Source organism: Candidozyma duobushaemuli (assembly GCF_002926085.2).
Source record: "Candidozyma duobushaemuli strain B09383 chromosome Unknown D_B09383, whole genome shotgun sequence".
In the NCBI taxonomy this organism is placed as follows: Eukaryota; Fungi; Ascomycota; class Pichiomycetes; order Serinales; family Metschnikowiaceae; genus Candidozyma; species Candidozyma duobushaemuli.
Genome location: NW_020289898.1, coordinates 1,538,388 through 1,558,359, shown reverse-complemented (window position 1 = coordinate 1,558,359; position 19,972 = coordinate 1,538,388). Strand labels below are relative to the sequence as shown.

Here is a 19,972-nt window from a genome sequence, read left to right as displayed (position 1 = left end):
TGCAAATGTTTGGGTCTTCACTTCCGGTTGTGCTACCCCAACCACCGGAATAAACCACTGCATGGATCTGCTTCCTTGCCAAGTTTGAATTTCTATTTCTTAGTAAAGCACCCCTTGGAGGATTCATGCAATATCACGCTAATATGACCATTAACCCTGTCAAACTGAGTCTGGACCTAACATTGAACGAGGCTAAAGTCGAGAAGCTTCGTGTAAGGGTGGTGCTTCTCGATATTTTCTGCAAAGAATCTTCCCATGTTGTATTGGGGTTTTTTCTTTAGGACGATTTTGGTGCCAATTTCATCGAATGCAGCGATTTACCTCGCTCATATAATAGAGGAAGGACATGCCAAGTCTGCCTACCTACATTATCCATTAAAGCTGCCCATTGGGATACTAGTCATCAAAGGTTAAACAGAAATTGCATGTATCTCCATGCTAAGGATTCTCATATATAGTTGAAGAAGAGGAGGAAGAATAAACTCATCACAGAAACCATTATTTCTCGAAACTTCGACAAAAGCTTCAAACCATGAAATCAGCTCTTTTCCAGAAATATAGCCGCATGCTCAATTCAGCACATTGTAGCCCCCATTTCCAAATTATTGGGTCGTCATTTCCGGTCGTGCTACCCCAACCACCAGAAACTATGCATAAAAATTGCATGGATCTGCTTCCGTACCCGGTTTAAATATTTATTAAAGGAACCCCTAGGCATACGCATGCAATATTTATTAGGCTCTGTTCCCGTCAGGTTAAGATGCGACTGCTTTGAAACTAGTACTCAACAAAGACGTAGCAGCAAAATCACTGTTTACCTTCACATTTTTGTACCTAGCATGATACTTCTTTGAACTTCATGTCGTCTGATTGTGGTGATCCTGGACAAACTTTGGTGCCTATTTCCTCGAATGCAGCGATCTACCTCGCTTATCGCGCAGAGGAAGGACATGTCGATTCGGCCTACCTACATACCTATACTAGCTGTCTAACAGCATACTTACTATCAAAAGTCAAAAGTCTACAGAAATCCCTATTTATCTACATTCGTATTCGATTGATTTGATTAAAAAAGGGGATGAAGAAGAAAGTCATCCAAAAAAAAAAAAAAAAAAAAAAAAAAAAAAAAAAAAAGAAAAGAAAAAGCACTATGTCTACCGAACTTCAAGAAATATTTCACACTCTATTAATACATGAAATCAGCTCCTTCTCAAAATCTAGCCATAAGCTCAATTCAGCACATTGTAGCCCCCATTTCCAGATAATGGGATCTTCACTTCCTGTCGTCTACCTCAACCACCGGAATCAACCAGTGCATGGATCTGCCTCCTTCCCCGGCTTGAATTTCTATTTTTCATTCATGGACCCCCAAGGAATATGCATGCATGATTAGGCTGAATTAGCCACTGATCCCGGTCGAGGTGCGGCTGAAACTGACACTAAACGAGGCGAGATCTTGGGTGATACTTATATAAATGAACTTCCTCGGACATTTTTTGGCAAGGGTTTTTGTACTTTCTTGATTCCAAGTTACTCTTCTCGAAAGTCGAAAGAATTGTTAGAGTAACTTTGATGCCCATCTGCCAGGGTCAAGCGATCTACCTCGCTTATATGGTAGAGGAAGGACATGCCGAATAGGCCCCCATCTGAATTCCACCTGAAAGTTAACCTACTTGAATTCAGCAAAGTGTTGAAAAAGCTCCATATTTATCGATTCTGAAAATATCCTTCGTCGATGGGAAGGCGAGGACGACATTATACAAAAAAAGCATTAACACCAGGCCACTTCAAAAACCTTCGGTACGTTATTTATACATGAAATCCGCTCAGTTCTAACAATCAAGCCACATGCCGAGCGAACCCCTAGACCCCTTCTGAAGGCGGCCTGCAATCCCAATCGGATTTAACTAAATACCGAAAAACCCCCCCCCCCCCCCCCCAAAAGAACTCCAAATTATTTTCGGTCAAATTCTCCCGACTCGGTTCATGCAGCAGTGCCGCTCTGTTCATCCATTTGTCAAGCTTTTTCGAGTTCTGCTCATCAGGGTCTTCAAATCCTGCTTCTCATTCTGAGTTCTGTTTATTCGTTACTTCGTTAAAGCGTCTTCTGGACATATGTCCAGTAGTTCTTCCTGATTGGATCGTATACCTCAGCCAATAAACGGTACGCTTCTGCAGCTGCCTCCTTGTTTCCAGCTGCCTTATCAATGTCAGCCAACGCTTCCAAGGCAAAAGAGCTTCTGATTTCTTTGGCACTTGTGTCGGCCAATGGTTCGCAAAAAGACCTCAATTCCTCAATGTCACCCTTTGCTTTTCTGTAGATGCCCCTCAAGTAGTTCCAACTCGAAGGGTTCTGGGACATATCTCGATCTTCAGCTTGGCATAGGCGATTTCCAGCTCGACGTTTTTCTTCCAGTCGTCATGGCCAAACTTAAGATAAAACCGGTGGGTCCAGGCACTGTTGTTCCGCAAATCTGTCTCTAGCATGCTTTCCACAAAGGCATTCTCCTCCAAAGCCTCATGAAGCAGAAAACGCTCCACAAACCACTTTCTGTACGACCACACGTGATGGTTCTTGCTGTCTTCTTGAAGCATTGCGCTTAATATAGGGTATTCTCTGTGGAAGTTGAACTTCTTTGCCAATTCCTCGTCCTTCAAGATCTCCTCGATGATCAACTGGCGGTAGTGCCAGATTTGGTAGTTCTTCTCGTTTTCCAACGCAATGAGCTCACACCAGTCAAGTTCCTCAAACAAGTCTCTTTTTATTTCCTTGACGATGGTGAATCTGTACTGCCACGTTGTGTAGTGAGCAGCTAGAAGCTCCAAGGCTGATTCGGTCAATGCAAGTGCCTCCTCGTTGTATGTCTTTTGCTCGAGAAAGGTCCGTAGCTTGTCCATCACCTGCTTGTACTCGTCAGAGTACATAATGTCGCAAAGCATGTTGGAGAATTGATGGTGGGATCAGGCTGCCTTTTATGTTTCGAAGGTGTTTCACCGCTTTGCCTAATGTAGCGTTGCAATCGGTGCGACAATGTCGCGGGTCGACCAGGGTCCAGCTAAGGCATTCCAGGCGTTGAAGATGATGGAGGGGATGTACTTGAAGGTTAATCATGTTGAAAAAACCTCGAAGCTAAAAAATCATAAATCCTGGGTTTGACCGCTTTAAGTGGGTACGGTGAATCGCATATTCAGGTCCACATCCAGCCACAAGAGATCACCACAAAACTTCACCACAAACTTCAATATTCTTCAGGTGGAAGAAACGCTGAATCTGTTCGGACAGACCCCCATTTCCATCACAAATCGCCAAAACCTCATTGTATCACCAATTGGCCACACCCACTATCAACCCTCCGTAGCCTCCTACGCAGGTCTCACTCTTGAGCTCAACCTCAACTTGATGAACCACCTTCCAGACTACCAAATCGTCCTAGCTGCCTTGGCGCTGTTCGCTGTTGTTTACGGACTTCTATCTTTTTTGCTAGTCCGCTCGCAGGTGCCGCTTTTGGCTGCGGTGTTTGTAAGCACCAACATGATCTCCAGAACTGGCGTTTTTCAACGAGCAGTCAGACTGGCTATCCAGCGGCTGCAGAGAAGGAGGGTGGCTCTTTTCAGCGGCGGCGATGCCAATGCCCCGGAGGAACATAGAAACTTTGAAAATTTGGCTGCAACCTCCAAAATCGAGTTGCTATCTGCCATGAAGTCCTTGGACGCTTATCTGAAGAACAGCAAGAACTACAATGCCCGCCGAAGCCGGCTTTTCAAGATGCTTTCGTGGAGACAGCAGAAGATGTGTGAGGAGGCCGGCTATACCCAGAAATTGAAGAAGATCGACGGGTGTATAGAGAGAAATCAGAGGATCATGGACGATGTGATCTACTGCGCTAAGCACAACTACGGCTTGACTTACAAGGACTTCTCATTGCTTGATGCAGAGAAGAACTTGCCGAATACCAGCAGCACAAACTACCGTGTCGTGGAGGTATTGACCCATTTTGTGCGGGATTGGACCGATGTTGGTGAGGTTGAAAGACAACCCATTTTGAGCTTTTTGCAGAGTCAACTTTCCAAGGCGATTCCAAAGGAGGAGGCTGCTGATACGTGTGTGGTTATTCCTGGCTCGGGCCTAGGCCGTGTGGCACACGATGTCGCCTCTTTCATGGACTTTGGTGCCGTCTATGCTGTGGAGTTCTCAGGCTTGATGCACGCATGCAACCAGTACGTCTACCTGAAGAAGGAGACCTCAAAATTCTTTCCGTACATCCACTCGTGCCTGAATTTCGTGAAAACGCTGTCCCAGTTTCGTGAAAAGAGCCTACCTACGCCGGAGAAACCAGCCAATCTACATCTTCTTCTCGACGATTTCCGCTACTTCACCATTCCCAACAGGGACCGCTTCAAGAACGTCGTGGTGCTCTCTGTCTTTTTCGTCGACACCGCCGAGAACTTTATGGACTACCTAGACGTCATCAGCCAGCTTACCACTCCGTCCAAGCGCAATCCGGTCAAAAACGGCTACTGGATTAATGTGGGGCCCTTGAAGTACGGAACGGCTGCCCAGGTGGAGCTCAGTGCCGAAGAAATTCGGCATTTACGGAAGCGTATGGGCTGGAAGGACAACGAGGTTGTTAATACCCTTGAAACCCTGGATCCCGTGGTAGGCTACATCACCGATAGAGAAAGCATGTGGCAGGGTTTCTACGGCTTGTCCATGTGGAGCTCCTCCCAGCAGGGCAATTCCAGAAAGGGGTAGAAGCCTCACCATAGAAGTCTCCCAGCATTCACTACATCTTCACTCTATAGAATCTTTTAACGTATGTATGCATCACTTTCACCTCGAGCATTCGACCAACCTAGTCCCTGGCAATATCGTTGCCCTTGTTGATCTGCACCTTCTTGTCCTCACCACCACTGACAAGTCCAATCTCCTGGTCCCATGCCACACCAAACACCTTGCCTTCTCCCAGGTCTCTCTTGATAGTGTACAATGACTGGTTGGACCGTATGTCCCACACACGCACGGTACCGTCGTGGGAGCCAGAGGCAAACATGTTTTTGTTGTTTGGGCATGCTGCTAGGCTGACCACAAAATTGGTGTGCCCCAAGAGTTTGGTGGTGTGGAGTTCAGTAGCCTCCAGCAGCGTTCTAGGATCATGGAGGTTGATGTGTCTGGCGGAGGAACCCGTAGCTAGCAAGTTGACCTCGGGCAACTGCAAAACAGAAAGTAACGAGAATCCCGTGGATCTTGTGTCAACACACTTTGAGGTCACCAAGTCCCATGTTCTCACGGTGTGGTCCTGGGAGACAGAGTAGGCCACCGTCAGGTCGGAGGCATCGAAAATAACGCCTTCCACAGGCTGCGAGTGGCCCTCCAAAAGCGCCAATGGCGCTCTGTGCTTGACGTTCTGGTCCTTGAGCGCCATCTTTCTTCTCTTTTTCAGCGCTGAAGATGCAAGGGAGGTGGCTGCAAAAGGCTCCACCAGGTTCATGTCTTTTGGATTCGTCGACCAGACACCAACAATGTTGTCCTGGCCGGCGGAAAGAATTCTTTGGGTTCTTTGGTGCACATCTAGGTCGACGACTGGTGCTTTATGGGCATCGAGGATGGCCAAGGTTTTGGCGTTTTCAGGCTCATCCTCGTCCACCTCCGTAGGGTCTGCTGCCGTCTTCCACAACCGAAGCTGTCTGTCGTTACCAGCAGAAACAACACGGTGGGTGTAGATCCATTTAACAGCTCTGATAGGCGCAGAATGGCCCACATACTGTTTGTCGACCTGACCACTCATGTTGTAGGTTCTCACGACACCGTCGTACGAGCCAGACAAGATCTGTGGCTGAGTCAGGGCGCCGGAGATGACCTGAACGGCGTCCAGGGCGTTGTTGATGGTGTCCACCGAGGAAACCCAGTCCTCGTTGTTGAAAGACGCCAAAAACAGCGGCGGAAGCACGGCTCTGGTGTACTCGACATGGAGGAAAGTTTCACTGGAAAGGCCGTTTTTCACAAGGTACTCGCTGAGCGACGTGCGCAAGAGCTGGCCGTCGATCAAGAAGTCAAACGGAATGGGCTTTGTTTCTTCGTCCTCACGGCCCAAAAGGTGGTTGACGATCTCCGACAAACCGTACCGCTTCAAGGTGGCGGGAACAAACAAAGGCGCATCCAGAACATGGAGCAGCTGGTCGTCCTCCTTCGTGAAAAGGGCGATTTTCACCTGGTCCTCGGCCATATTGATGTAGTAGTAGGTGCTGCGATGAGCATCTGGAAAACTCGCAGCCCCATACAGGGTGGAGGCTACTACCAGGAATGGTGGGTTGGGCGTTGCTAATTTGATGAGATGGATATTGAGGAGAGGAGTTTGAAGTCTTGGAATAATTTACGTTATTGATTTGGGGAGGTAGGGACAGATTTGATGTGGTAGTGACAAGTGGTGACTTTGTTGTATGAGTGGTGGGTGTGAGTGAGATAGATTGACAGGTTTTGATGAATGAAGAGCCTACAGGTTGTTTCGTTGCAACTTTGTTGATTCTTCCATATCCATTTGAGAGGATTCGTGGTTGTGGTTTGAGTTTTGTTCTTGATGGTAGCCCGTAGGTGTAATGTAATAGTGGCTCTTGGGTGCAAAACCGTCAGAGAAGTGAAGTAAACCGTTGATATTTCAATTTCAAAAGTATTCGAAAGGAACCCAATGTGGTGATTGAATGCCAGGCACAAATTCATCTTTTTCATCTAGTATTGTATGACTCGGACTTGATGTCCCTGTACGGCTCACACGACGATGGCTAATTCGATGACGAGTTTTCTTATCACACGTAGCTCGCTACTGTGGGTAGAAATAGCTTCAACTACGTCATATCCAAGATTAGACTCAACTATTTAGGTGTATTCGATTATTCATGCCTTTTTCACATTTATCACTTTTGCGCCCCATTTACAAAGTAGTTGCAAACCAGTAAGTCTTACCCGCTTTTCAGTAACTACACCGAAACCAAAAACAAAACTATACCTTCTAATGCTTATATCTGAGCATAGCTCGTACGGCTATTGCTTCCACCACCCCCAACGGCCTAGGGCACCGACCGTCCGAAGACCGTAACCCACAGTTCTCTGTGTTCTAGACCCTCTGATGTGGCTAACAGAATCGGGCTTTTCAAACATGTGGAGGTCGTACGAATGTGGATGGAAGAGGCCTTTGACGAACCGCTTGAACCGTCTCCAGCGCCGTTTTCGTGTGACTCGTGGAGGAGGAAGTGATCTCATGTGGAGAAGATCTTTTGTTTAATGTAGGAGTCGATTAGTCTGTAAACGAGAAGCCGGCGATTTCAAGACAAAATTGACAATCGAGACTAGTTAAAAGCTAGGCAATTGCCTGTCGACGTCTTTGTAATGTGGGTGCAAAAGCGAGAGACTCCAGTGAGACACATCCACTCCACAAGGTGCAACTCAAATATTTACATTACTGGAGAGATCCATACCCAAATTATCCAAAAAAGCTATGCCTTTTTTGACTATGGCCCCGCCAGATGATCTTTTTCACCAAGGCATCAGAAACGTGGTGGCATCGAATGGCTGCGAAATCACCTATATCATCACCTATATCAGCCATGCCACCAAAACCCACATTCTGGGCCAAAAGAGAACCTATCTTTCTTTAACGATTAGCTTAACACCCCCACTTCACCTAAAACACATAACATCTCATGTACTCCAACCCCCACCACGCTTTATCGGCGCCTCATTAACGCTAATTATTAGCCTGGAGGAGTCAGCCGCCACGCCATATCCAGCACCACCCAGCCGACAAGAACAGAACTCTTCCAGACAAAAAAAGCCAGCCACAAAACGCCAAAACTCCCCCTCAATTGCAAAAATCACCCCGGTTTGTCCCATTTTTCACCGTCCCTCGGCCCGCGGGACGTTATCACACACTTAGCCGCCACGACAGAAACGGAACCCGGCGGAACCACAGGCCCAAATTCCACCAACACCCAATCCACACCCACTCAACGCCAAAACCACCGATTTTTCAAAAATCAACCCCGTTCCCCACTTCTCCAATTTGGGTCCGCCTGACTGCTCATCGCATCCTACGTCGCACATCGCACAAATTTTAGACCCCATCTTCTTCAACTACCCCATCACCATGTCTGTGCCCGACGTGCCCGTGGAAGTGCCCAAGGTGTTCGACACCATCCTTGTTCTCGACTTTGGCTCGCAGTACTCCCACCTCATCACCAGAAGGTTGCGTGAGTTCAACGTTTACGCTGAGATGTTGCCTTGCACTCAGAAGATCGCTGAGCTTTCCTGGAAGCCCAAGGGTGTGATCTTGTCTGGTGGTCCATACTCCGTTTACGCCGAGGACGCTCCTCACGTTGACCACGACGTGTTCAAGCTCGACGTGCCTATCTTGGGTATCTGTTACGGTATGCAAGAGTTGGCCTGGATCAACGGTAAAGGTGTTGGTAGAGGCGACAAGAGAGAGTACGGTCCTGCTACTTTGAACGTGGAGGACAAGCTGTGCCCTCTTTTCGACGGCGTGGACCACTCCCAGGTGTGGATGTCCCACGGTGACAAGTTGCACGCTTTGCCTACTGGTTTCAAGACCGTGGCCACCTCTGACAACTCGCCCTTCTGTGCTATTGCCCACGAAAAGGACCCTATTTTCGGTATCCAGTTCCACCCCGAGGTGACCCACTCCGTCAACGGTAAGGTCTTGTTGAAGAACTTTGCCTTGCAGATCTGTAAGGTCAACGCCAACTGGTCCATGGAGAACTTCGTGGACACTGAGATTGCCAGAATCCAGAAGTTGGTTGGTCCTACTGCCGAGGTCATTGGTGCCGTTTCCGGCGGTGTCGACTCCACCGTGGGTGCCAAGATCATGAAGGAGGCCATTGGCGACCGTTTCCACGCCATCTACGTCGACAACGGTGTCATGAGAAAGAACGAGACCGAGAACGTCTACAAGACCTTGACTGAAGGTCTTGGCATCAACTTGACTGTTGTGGATGCCCTGGACTTGTTCTTGGGCCGTTTGAAGGGTGTCACTGACCCGGAGAAGAAGAGAAAGATCATCGGTAACACTTTCATCCACGTTTTCGAGGACGAGGCTGCCAAGATCAAGCCTGCTTCTGGCCAGGAGATCGAGTTTTTGTTGCAAGGTACCTTGTACCCCGACGTCATTGAGTCCATCTCCTTCAAGGGCCCATCGCAGACCATCAAGACCCACCACAACGTCGGTGGTTTGTTGGAGGACATGAAGCTCAAGTTGATCGAGCCATTGAGAGAGTTGTTCAAGGACGAGGTCCGTCACTTGGGTGAGCTCTTGGGTGTTCCTCACGACCTTGTCTGGAGACACCCCTTCCCTGGTCCAGGTCTTGCCATCAGAGTTTTGGGCGAGGTGACCAAGGAGCAGGTTACCATTGCTAGAGAGGCCGACGCCATCTTCATTGAGGAGATCAAGAAGGCTGGCTTGTACAAGCAGATCTCCCAGGCTTTCGCCGCTCTTTTGCCTGTCAAGTCTGTCGGTGTCATGGGTGACCAAAGAACCTACGAGCAGGTGATTGCTTTGAGAGCCATTGAGACGGTGGACTTCATGACTGCCGACTGGTTCGTGTTCGAGGCCTCTTTCCTCAAGAGAGTTGCCTCGAGAATTGTCAACGAGGTTGACGGTGTTGCTCGTGTCACCTACGACATCACCTCCAAGCCTCCTGCCACTGTTGAGTGGGAATAGAGGGTAAAATGTGTATTAGTAATTGTTAACTAGAACGAGTGTGCTGTAACAAGTAGGCCAAGGCGGCCACAGCTCAATTAAGCTTTATTTACGCTATTTCTTTGCTGGACCCTGCCGTAGCACAGTGGCTATGAGCATGTCGTCATCGTGAGAGATGCTCAACATGAAAGAGTCATTACTTGTTTCTGAGCCAATAGCCGGCCGTTTACCCTCTTTATAACGGTACCACTGCTTGAACTGAAAAGTCGCCTGCTCCTTCTCCTCCAATGTCTTGAATACAGCTTCTTTGGCAGCCCAGCTGCCTGCGATAAACCGAGTGGTTGACTTCTCATCTAGGAGCTTTAATTGACTGAGTTCCCGAGGATGGAGTATTCTTTCATATAGCTTTTTCGTGAATGGCTCACCTTTGGCAAGGAGCCGGGAGAACCGCAGGATATGGACGAGGTCCACCCCGAGTCCTAGTATCATGAGTAGTACCTGCGCATCTGTAAACAGGACAGTGATGGGGACTCAAAGGTGGATGAAGAGTTCAACAAAATGCTGGTTTGGGGATTTGTCGAGTCTCAGAAAATTGAGGCGTTGTAAGAAGAAGCCACGAAGCTGATTGTGGTGTCGATGATGAAAGGTGGTTTGACCGTAGGACCGTTCATGTCATGAGCATTTCATCAAGCAAGTACCCACTCCAACTTTCCCTGGCTTGAAAAAGAAGATGGCCGAATTCCAGAGCTAATGATTGTTAGTACTTCTCTATGAGTAAGCCGAACTGAGCGGTTTATTATTAGGCCATGAAACTATTAACTGCACTGCCGCATCTAGGTGCATTTTGCAACCATTTCCACCAACGCTTAGGTGACTGGTACTTTCGCTCAAGTGACAAATCCATAAAGCCAACGATCTCCGGTATCCAAATTGGCCACATCCACAATAAAAAGGCTTCTTGCTCTCACCATGGGACATACCTTGCCATGGCTTATCATCGTCATGGTAACCAGCCAATCATGGCTCGAAGATTTAAAACCCTAACTTATCAGAACCACCAGATTTCTGGTATTATAAAAACTCATCAAATTGAATCCAAGAGCAAATCCTCAAAATCAAATGTAACTGGTCATCGGCATCTCATCTCATCAGCCCACGCAGGTACCAAAGTGTATCACAAGCATCCACCAGATCTCCATCACCAAACCCCAAAGCCAGCAATCCAAAGAAAATCTCCAAACTTGAGTAAAATCCATAAAATCCACAAAATCGACAAAATCCCTAAATCTTCCTTATCCCTTCCACCACTCACCCACTCCACCGCTTTTCACCGGCCCGCTTTCGCACAATTATCAACACCAACTACACCTTCCTTATGGCGTCTCTGATTCCCGGCCCGGTGCCGCTTCCAGACTCTCGTTTCGATCTCGCCACATACTGGGGCCGTGTCAAGCACTGTGCTGAAATCCTGGACCCCACAATGCTTCTTAACACTTCGTCAGACATTGAAGCTGCCAAGAGGGTCGTGTGGGACTATAGAAACGGCGTCACAGGGAAGCTTACGCCTGACTTCTGGCGGTCCAAGAAAGTGTTGGACTCGGCCTTGCACCCAGACACCGGCGAGACCGTTTTCTTGCCGTTCCGTATGAGCTCGTGTGTGCTTTCCAACTTGGTGGTGACGGCTGGTATGCTTACGCCTGGCTTGGGCACGATGGGCACTGTGTTCTGGCAGGTGGCGAACCAGTCGTTGAACGTGGCTATCAACATCTCCAACGCCAATAAGCTGCACCCGTTGACCACAAAGCAGATTGCTACGAACTATACGATGGCCGTTACAGCGTCCTGTTCTGTGGCTCTCGGCCTCAATGCCATTGTGCCAAAGCTCAAGGGCTTGAAGCCCAACACCAAGATGGTCTTGGGCCGCTTGGTGCCTTTTGCCGCTGTGGTTTCTGCCGGTATTGCCAACGTCTTCTTGATGAGAAGCGAGGAGTTGAAAAAGGGTATTTCTGTCTACGACAAGGACGGCAACGACTTGGGCTCTTCTAAAAAGGCTGCTTTCTACGCTGTTGGCGAGACCGCTGCCAGCCGTGTCATCAACGCTACCCCAGTTATGGCCATTCCACCGTTGATCTTGGTGAGACTTCAAAAAAGCAGATTCCTCAAGGGCAAGTCCAAGTTGACCGAAACCGCAGTGAACATCGGCCTTATCTTCGTCACAGCCCTTGTTGCTTTGCCTCCAGCCCTTGCCGTGTTCCCACAGCGTGAGATTGTCTCTCCACAGAAGTTGGAGGACAAGTTCCACGACCTCAAGGACAAGAACGGCAACAAGATCGAGCAGGTTGAGTTCAATAGAGGTATTTAGATATTTATTGTCGGGCTACCAAGCCCCGACTGGCCCACCAGCTCAAAAGCTACGGCCTTTAATACTTAAACCAAACTACGCTGTAACCAATTCTATGCTTTCATTATTATCATGCTGCTATTAATCTCACCAGAAACGCCAGCCGGCAAGTTTTGAGGCGCCGATGGCCTCCTCGATGTGTTCTCTCGATTCATGTTCCATGAACTTCTCCGACGAGAACACCTCCGTGGCATCGCTGCCCTTGAGCTGCAAGACACCAACACCTTTTCCACCCAACTGTGCTTCAAACACCTCAAAGTTCTTTTCGTGGAACTCCTCTTTGACCTTGGCCAACGCAGCCTCGTCAGCTTCAGGCGAAAGCAATGTGATTGCACATCCACCGCCACCGGCACCCGTAAGTTTGGTGGCACCAATTTTGTTCGAGTCTCCAATGGCCTTGATGGTTTCAAGTGCAGGGTGGGACACACCGAGAGACACCAACAAGCCGTGGTTGATGTTGAAAAGCTCGCTCAACACCTTGTGGTCAGCCTTTGGCTTGAGCATCTCCTCCAAAGCCTCCTGAGCTACTTCGCCCATGGCCAGAAGCAAGTGTTCCGCAGTTTTAGGATACTTGGATCTCAAAGAGGCCACACCTCCAACCAAGTCAGCCGTGCTTCTAGGAATTTTCGTATTGGTGAGCAAGAGGTTGATACCACTGAAGTTTCTCAAATTGGTACGCACGGCCACGTTGCCGGGTCCGCCGAAACGCTGGTACAAAACAGCTCCTCCATGAGTTGCAACTGCATTGTCAATACCACTAGGGTTACCATGGAAACACTTTTCGCCCATCAACGACCATGCGTCAATGAAGTTGGTATCTTTAGAGGCCTTGCTGTGCTGTCTGCTGTTTGCAGCGATCGTGGGGTATTCAACATGCTTACCCAAGATCGCAAGTGCCGTAGAAATGGAGACAGACACCGAAGCGGAAGAACCCAAGCCAGCACCAATGGGCAAGGTGGATCTTATGACAAAATGACAGCCTGGGGTATCACGTCCACACAAGCTGGTGTATAGGTACAAGAAACATCTGCAAGTGATGTAAGTACGTTGGTCTTCCATGTCCAACAAGTCCGACAATTGGTCCAAGATCTCAGGCACCAACTCGTCAGTAGACACAGGCACGCCCTCATGTTTTTGAATGAGTGGCTCGAGGGCGTCCCAAGGTATGTCCAGTCTCTTCCACAGGTGTTTGAGCGAGATGTCTGGAAATTCAAGACAAATTTCATCTGGGTCCTCACTTGGATTCACAAGAAGGTAAGCCCTGAGACTGAGCGCGGCAGCTATGGCAGGCTTGCCATAAACAGTCGAGTGCTCTCCAAAAAGAATGACTTTTCCTGGGGCGGAAACATAGAACGGGGAGCTCATCTTTCAAGGCGAGATGATGTACGACTGAATATTCCAACGTCGCGTTGTATCAACATCCACATTCTGTGCAGCACCTCCTCAGCTAAGGTAGTCTTTGAGTTCTGAAATTTCCAGAATCACACCTCTAACAAATTCTTCATGTACTTTATCGTGACTTTTGAGAATCTTTGCCTCTTCTGGCGTGCTGGGCACGATGATAGACGAAAGGAATTTGGGGTGCTTGAGCAAATTGCTGATGTAGTCCATCAAATCCTCTCTCTTTTGTGGAGTCTCAAGACCTGGGAGAATGGCCATATCGACACTTGTAGGATTGTCACTCCTGATCTTTTCAGCTTTTGCAATTTCACTCAAAATCAGATACAAGTGCAAAATCTGAGTGGTTTCCCAAGTAACGGCCGATGAGACATGGAGAGACCGCGAGTCTTTAGCCCAACTTTCAATGCAGAAGGCAATCTGTCTTCCAAATGATCTAATTGTGTTGAAGACCTCAGTCTTGTTACCGGGTCCAAGCAAAGTGGCTGAAATTATTGGAAGAATTCCGGTTGTCCAGTTTCTGTGGAGCTGAGGTGAGTTTTCGATCGTGATGCCACCTTCACGAAGTGGTTGAGAAATCACACTTTCTCTAATGACCATGAACATGTTTCTGTTGATGAACCTCTCGGCAAAGACATCCACCGAAAGAAGAAGCTGGACAAACATGAGAGTCAAGTGGGAAAAAATAGGCTCCTCGTTCACCACAATCAAGTGCGAGAACGAGTAAAGGCTGAGGAAATTGTCCACCGTTTTGTTGTCTGTCAAAGAGTTCGCCAACTCTCTTTGAAGCGAATCTGGAATGTTGAACATCACGTAGCACTTGAAGATGGAGATCACCAAGCGCAAGTCATTGAGAAGCTCGCCTAAATCATGCGACTTATGCTTCTTGTCTGCTCTTGAGAGATAAACATCATTTTGAAGCTGAATAATGATGAGCCTCGAACCTTGAGAAACAACACGATTGAAGAAGTCTCGAAGCACACTGAATTTTGCGATGATGAGCTCGTGATCTTCGCCGAGTATTGAAAGCGCAATATGAGCTAACCTGAGCAAGGCTCTTTGGGTGACTGGAGTAGTATTGTTCAAGTCAGAAGCAGCGTTGAGCATCGTGGATGCTTTTTCAATCACTTTGAGAGCAACCTTGGTATCTCTATCAGCCTTTTCAACTCCACCATTTGTCTGGAAGAGTAGAAAAGAGAGCTCAACCCTTTCAAGACGAAGTTGCGTTGCTGTCGCAAGAATGTAGGGTTCCTCAACAACATTGATGGTGAGAATCTCAGGCGTGAGTTTCAAGTATCGAGCAAGCTCTTTTGTAGGCGATCTGCGACATAAAGCAGTGATGAGTGCACCAATAGACTTGGCAATGGCAACTTGGGAGTAGTAGTTTTGAATACGAGCACTCCAATCCGCAATCCGATCCCTAATACCTACCCATTGAGGACTTGACTGGAAAAGAGTGTTCATCATGTCAATCTCATATAATTCATTGGCACTGAAACGGTTCCTCTTTCTAACAGAAGTTGCAAACTGGGACAATTTGTACTTGGAGAAGTGCTCTTCAAACTCTTCCGAAATCGACTGAAGAGTTGGACCTTTGCTCAATGAGGGACACAAAAGACGAGGCAACTTCTCCACGAATGAGTTCTTGTAAAGTACGTCAATGATCAAGTTTTTCGTCTTTTCGTTCTTGGTCGTGAAAAGAATGAGTGACAAGATTTCGGCACTTTTCGCAAGAACCTTGTTCTTATAACAAGCAGCGATGTAATCTTGTGGGTTCTTGAAGTGACCGTCACCAAGATCATCATCTAGAAGCTTGAGCATCTCTTTAACGAAGTGTTCATCGCTATTGTCTTCATTTGCAATCGTCCATGAGTTGAAGGCCAAGGAAATTGCGTCAAGAAGATGGGCAGTGACCGAGGGAGGGTAGTACTTGATCTCGTTCACGTTCTTCTTCAAAACAGCCAAAAGAGAGATTGTGAGCGGAGTTTCACTCTTGGATCCACCGAAAACATCACGTCCACTGATGAACAATACAGACAAGCCCTCTTGACTAGCTTCCAAGATCGAGCAAAGCAAGTCATATACAGAGATTCTGATACCGTAGTCATCAAATGAGTTGTTCAAGTCTGATGCCAACGAATGCAAGAAGATACGAGAATGTTCACGCCCTAAGTGGGACAACATTGATGGCATTTGCTCTCCTTCCCAAATTCCACTTGTCAAGGTGCTGATCAAGTCAAGAACAGGTCTTCTGAATGAGCCTCGCGAGTAGATTTTCACCAAATTCTGAAGTTGGGAGAACATCTGTTTTTCAAAATGAGATGGCTTGCTGGTAATGAGACTTCTGCACCTTATCAACTCCTTTGAGAATGATAAGGCACTATTGATCCAGTGCTTAGAGTAGAAACCTGTGACATCTCTGAAGTCGTAGTAGTTCATGGAAGAGGCGACAGAACTCACCATTTTATAAATTGGGATTGGAGCACGAGCGGAGCCATCCTCCTGTGCCAAAAAGGCATCAAGGATTTTCTGAGCAGAGCCAACGAATTCTTTGGCAGGCTCATTGTCTTTGAAGTTGCCCGAATTAGTGTCAAACACAGTTGTGACGATTTTAAGGAACACTTCAAGAAGCAAAATCCCTAATTCGAGCTTTTGCAAGCCATCATTGAAGTTGCAATTGATGAAGCTTTCGAAGACGACTATGGCATGCTCGACCATCACCCCGAGAGCATCTGCCTTGAGAACATCAGCATAATCATGCTTGTTTGTGAGACAATTGTGTGCTAAGGCGCCAATGAATTTGGTCAATGCGACGGTGAAATCGTAACTTCCTTTCACCATTTCAATGGAGCCAAACATGATAGACATAAATGGCTCTTTACCACTGTTTGGTAGCAAGGATGACTTGGAAAGGTGGGGCCATATTCTATTGGAATGCAAGGGTAAAAGGTTGGTGAGAAGCTTGATCACCTTCGTCAGTATCTCCGTATCACGATTGTGCAATCCTTGCTCGAGTAAACGGAATAAGATCTCCAAAATGTCCGAGTCATCGGTGTATGCGGACATGGCATCAAGAGCCACCTTCAAGTCGTCTAAAGAGACTTGAGAACTAGTCTGAACGAGCAAATGAAGCATGTCATTGAGCACAAGCATCTTTTGCGTGTCCGTAACGTCAAATGTCTTGGAGATGTTTTGCACAACTCTACCAAGGAATGCCCATCCACTGTACTTGTACAAGAAGGTCACAAGAACTTTTCCATCTTCATTGGAAGGAATGACCTTTGCTTTTGTGTTGGAATTGAGCAAAAGCGAAAGCTTATTGTTCACTTCATAAGGTGGATATAGGTCGACCATTTCAGAGAGCTTCATGAGGTCGGTGTTTTCAGAATCAATGTCACAAACCCTGCCAAACTCTTCTTTGTCGAAAACAGACATGTATGATTTGAGCTCACGGAACTCACTGAATGCAAAGTTGCCGTTGATCGAGGCCAATTTGAGATATGGAGGAATGCTGACTGGGAATTTGGCACGAGACAAGATAATGGCATTGATCACTTCGCTGTTCTCGTAAAATCTTTCCACCACAGCAGGAGGCGCTTGACTAAGCACTTGCTGAACACACGTGGCTGTTTCAACATTCATGGGCATAAGTGGTAAGGCAACCATAAGCAAGCTGGCCAACACAATCGAGTAAATCTCATCGAAATGGAGGAAAGAGTTGATCTTCATAATATCTTGGAACACGCTGCTCAGCTCAAGGGTCTCAGTGAAGAAGGTTATGCTGGTATTGATTTCGGAGAGGGAGATTTCCTTGGTAAAGGCTGACAGAGAGTCAGAGAACTCCTCCACCACGATCGCCTTTTTGTATAGTATAATGAGCCACGCGTAGTTGACGATGGAGTTGATGCTTCTAGTGGAGATGATGTCATTGATGAGCTTGAAAGCCTTCCCATCATTGACGTAGGATGGATCGTTTGCTTCAAAAGGGTTCTCAATATCGAGGACTTGGAGAGATACGACTGTAGCCAATGATTGGAGAAGCACGAAGCACTCTCTATTAGAAACGTAAGAGCCAAGGTCAACCATAAAGTTTGTTTCATCCATGAACTCGAACCACTTTGTCACAGACCTCGTGCCGATAGAAGAAACGAAGATCTCACACAAGAGCGATAGCTGCTCCAGCATGAAGAGTAGCGTCTCGGTATAAATAATCTCATCCAATGTATCGACACCTGTTTTGTAGGCGCCCGAAGTTATAGATATAGCAGCCTCGCTGAGCGTATCTATTGTCAGTTCTGCGTACTTGGAGTCCAACACAAGCGACCTTCCCAAGTTACGGATAGTAGAAGTGGCACTCTCGTTGAAACGCTTGTTTAAGCATTCTCTGGCTATTCTGAGCACAGTACGTTTCTCTTTGAGGAGCATTGAGGCGTAGATGGTGATCTTGTCGTTCTTTCTGGCCTCATCCTTTTCATCTCTGATTCTCGAATTGAGCAAGCTCAGCGAGCCCTTGACGTCTTCAAACTCAGGAATACGCATCTGTGTTTGCGTGACCACCCTCAAGGCCTCCTTGGGGTCCACCTTCAATAATCTGGCGAGCTTGTTTGCAATATCTATGTTCTTCAGGACATCAGCAAAGAGCACCCCACGCAAGGTGATATCCTTAACTTTTTCAAGATCTTTGGACTCGCCGGCAAGCGGGTTTGCCAGAAGAATCACATCTCTCAGATGCAAGAGAAACTCGTCCAAAGCATCGAGAATATGGAGCAGAGGCTCTTCTTTTATAAGGGTCAATGCGGAGCCAAAAGTCCACAGAGCGGTCTGCTCCATGGGCCGAAGCGCCTGCGAGCGGGACACGGAATTAGAGGCAGGCATGGCTTCAAAAGGCGTGGAGTCTATGTTGTTGATGGTTGCAACTCGCTTTTTTTCCATGTTGATATTGGTGCGCACACTCCAGACAGATGTGATCTGGTGAATATTAGAGCTCGTGGGGTGGTGTAAGAGATGATTTATGAGTTTTTGAGATATAGAGAGTTAGATCAAAAGGGTATGTTTTGTTTATTTGTGGCCGGGTATGTTCACGTATTGGGCATTGCTATCATCGCGCTAATGGCTGCAAAATGGTCAGAGCTGATGGTAGTGTACTTATATGTCTGGCTTAGAAGAAGTTTACGTTTCTTACGTCACAAACATGTCTACTTCACGTTAAGTAATGCATCGCTGTTGAATGCATCGCTGTTGAATGCTTTGCTGTTGAATGCATTACCGCTGAATGCACCGCTGACTATGTACTCTGTCTGGTTCAGTAGCTGCCATCAAACGGTCGTCCTCAAGCACCAGACATCTAAACCCCTTTGCTCTTCATCAATCCAAGCGTAAATCTTCTAGTAGTAGAAACTCTTGTGCACCTCATCAGGGATGAGCGCATCAGACACAGCAGAGGCAACGAAGACCTCATTGTTGAAGTCAAAAGTATTCTTCTTTCCTGGCGTTCCATCCAAAGTGACATTCTGAATAGCATACTTTCCTGCCTCTGTTTCGCCGCTCACAAGCTTTCTCCATGCTTCGTGGCACTCCTCCACAGTCTCCCATGTCTCAGCAGCACCCAAATACTCACCCTTGAAAGCAAACACGTTCTCAGGTTTGCCGTCAGGCTTCTTATAGTCCTTGAACCACTGCCTCGTGGCCGCAAGAAGACCAGGACACTCCTTCTCCACATCTGCAATGTCGTTGAGCTTTGGTGCCAATTCGTCCTCAGTGTTGATAACAATCACCTTCCAGTCCAATTCTCCATCGTCAATCAAGGCCAACGAGCCCAAGACCTTCACAGTCACAACACTGCCCGTGGGTAGCACCTTGGCTCCAATCTCACATACATCCAATGGGTCTCCATCACCAAACAAGTCCTCCACATTGCTCTTCTTCGTGGGATCCTCCCATGTCTGTGGAAGAGCACCGTAGTTATGCACATATCCGTGATATGGGAAAAGGTTCCTCACAAAACGGACCTTGTCCTTCTTGATATCTTGGACAATCGGGTTCCCTGGTTGTTTTGGGTCGATTTCGAATTTACCGTTCAGCCAGCGAGGCACCTCCACAACCATGGTGGCGGTTCTAGCCTCCTTCTTCTGCAGTAACGGGATATCGTGGAAGTACAGCACAACCTTGTTCGCTATAGGATTCACAGCATAGTTCTTATACTCTGGAGAGTATTTAGCCCCAACAGTTACACTTTCAAAATGGGGGACCGTGGAATTTGCTCTAAGATGGTTTTGCGTGAGCTGAAGACGGGACATGGCCCGGGTGCCAGGAGTGGTCATGGAAAAAAGACTTAGATTTTTAAACCTGGGGTACATCGGGTATTTATGTTGAGAATGTTATCTCCTTTGAGTAAATCCGCGGCCCCACTTAGATGCCTATGAAAACGCACCTCACAAAAGAGCAGCTGGAAAAATAGGGAAAATACGGG

General features: G+C 47.4%; 8 protein-coding genes across 8 annotated transcripts; 3 read left to right on the top strand and 5 right to left on the bottom strand. All coding sequences in view use genetic code 12, as the record gives it.

The window, feature by feature from the left end:
• Positions 1-2,095: 2,095 nt before the first annotated feature.
• On the bottom strand, positions 2,096-2,940 carry RAM2 (bifunctional protein farnesyltransferase/protein geranylgeranyltransferase; the record flags this gene model as incomplete). The annotated part of the gene is made up of 2 exons (XM_025482712.1): positions 2,096-2,305; positions 2,344-2,940. The coding sequence occupies 2 exons, from the start codon at positions 2,938-2,940 to the stop codon at positions 2,096-2,098; spliced, it is 807 nt and encodes a 268-aa protein (XP_025337330.1).
• Positions 2,941-3,400: 460 nt separating this feature from the next.
• On the top strand, positions 3,401-4,753 carry CXQ87_004265 (uncharacterized protein; the record flags this gene model as incomplete). The annotated part of the gene is made up of 1 exon (XM_025482711.1): positions 3,401-4,753. One exon carries the CDS (start codon positions 3,401-3,403, stop codon positions 4,751-4,753), a length of 1,353 nt encoding a protein of 450 aa, XP_025337329.1.
• A 100-nt stretch (positions 4,754-4,853) lies between these two features.
• YTM1 (Ytm1p) lies at positions 4,854-6,224 on the bottom strand (the record flags this gene model as incomplete). The annotated part of the gene is made up of 1 exon (XM_025482710.1): positions 4,854-6,224. One exon carries the CDS (start codon positions 6,222-6,224, stop codon positions 4,854-4,856), a length of 1,371 nt encoding a protein of 456 aa, XP_025337328.1.
• A 1,914-nt stretch (positions 6,225-8,138) lies between these two features.
• On the top strand, positions 8,139-9,725 carry GUA1 (GMP synthase (glutamine-hydrolyzing); the record flags this gene model as incomplete). The annotated part of the gene is made up of 1 exon (XM_025482709.1): positions 8,139-9,725. One exon carries the CDS (start codon positions 8,139-8,141, stop codon positions 9,723-9,725), a length of 1,587 nt encoding a protein of 528 aa, XP_025337327.1.
• A 93-nt stretch (positions 9,726-9,818) lies between these two features.
• On the bottom strand, positions 9,819-10,193 carry PPT2 (holo-[acyl-carrier-protein] synthase; the record flags this gene model as incomplete). The annotated part of the gene is made up of 1 exon (XM_025482708.1): positions 9,819-10,193. One exon carries the CDS (start codon positions 10,191-10,193, stop codon positions 9,819-9,821), a length of 375 nt encoding a protein of 124 aa, XP_025337326.1.
• Positions 10,194-11,079: 886 nt separating this feature from the next.
• CXQ87_004261 (uncharacterized protein) lies at positions 11,080-12,066 on the top strand (the record flags this gene model as incomplete). The annotated part of the gene is made up of 1 exon (XM_025482707.1): positions 11,080-12,066. One exon carries the CDS (start codon positions 11,080-11,082, stop codon positions 12,064-12,066), a length of 987 nt encoding a protein of 328 aa, XP_025337325.1.
• Positions 12,067-12,192: 126 nt separating this feature from the next.
• CXQ87_004260 (mevalonate kinase) lies at positions 12,193-18,435 on the bottom strand (the record flags this gene model as incomplete). The annotated part of the gene is made up of 2 exons (XM_025482706.1): positions 12,193-13,439; positions 13,626-18,435. The coding sequence occupies 2 exons, from the start codon at positions 18,433-18,435 to the stop codon at positions 12,193-12,195; spliced, it is 6,057 nt and encodes a 2,018-aa protein (XP_025337324.1).
• Positions 18,436-18,887: 452 nt separating this feature from the next.
• Positions 18,888-19,823, bottom strand: CXQ87_004259 (inorganic diphosphatase; the record flags this gene model as incomplete). The annotated part of the gene is made up of 1 exon (XM_025482705.1): positions 18,888-19,823. One exon carries the CDS (start codon positions 19,821-19,823, stop codon positions 18,888-18,890), a length of 936 nt encoding a protein of 311 aa, XP_025337323.1.
• Between the last annotated feature and the right edge of the window lie 149 nt (positions 19,824-19,972).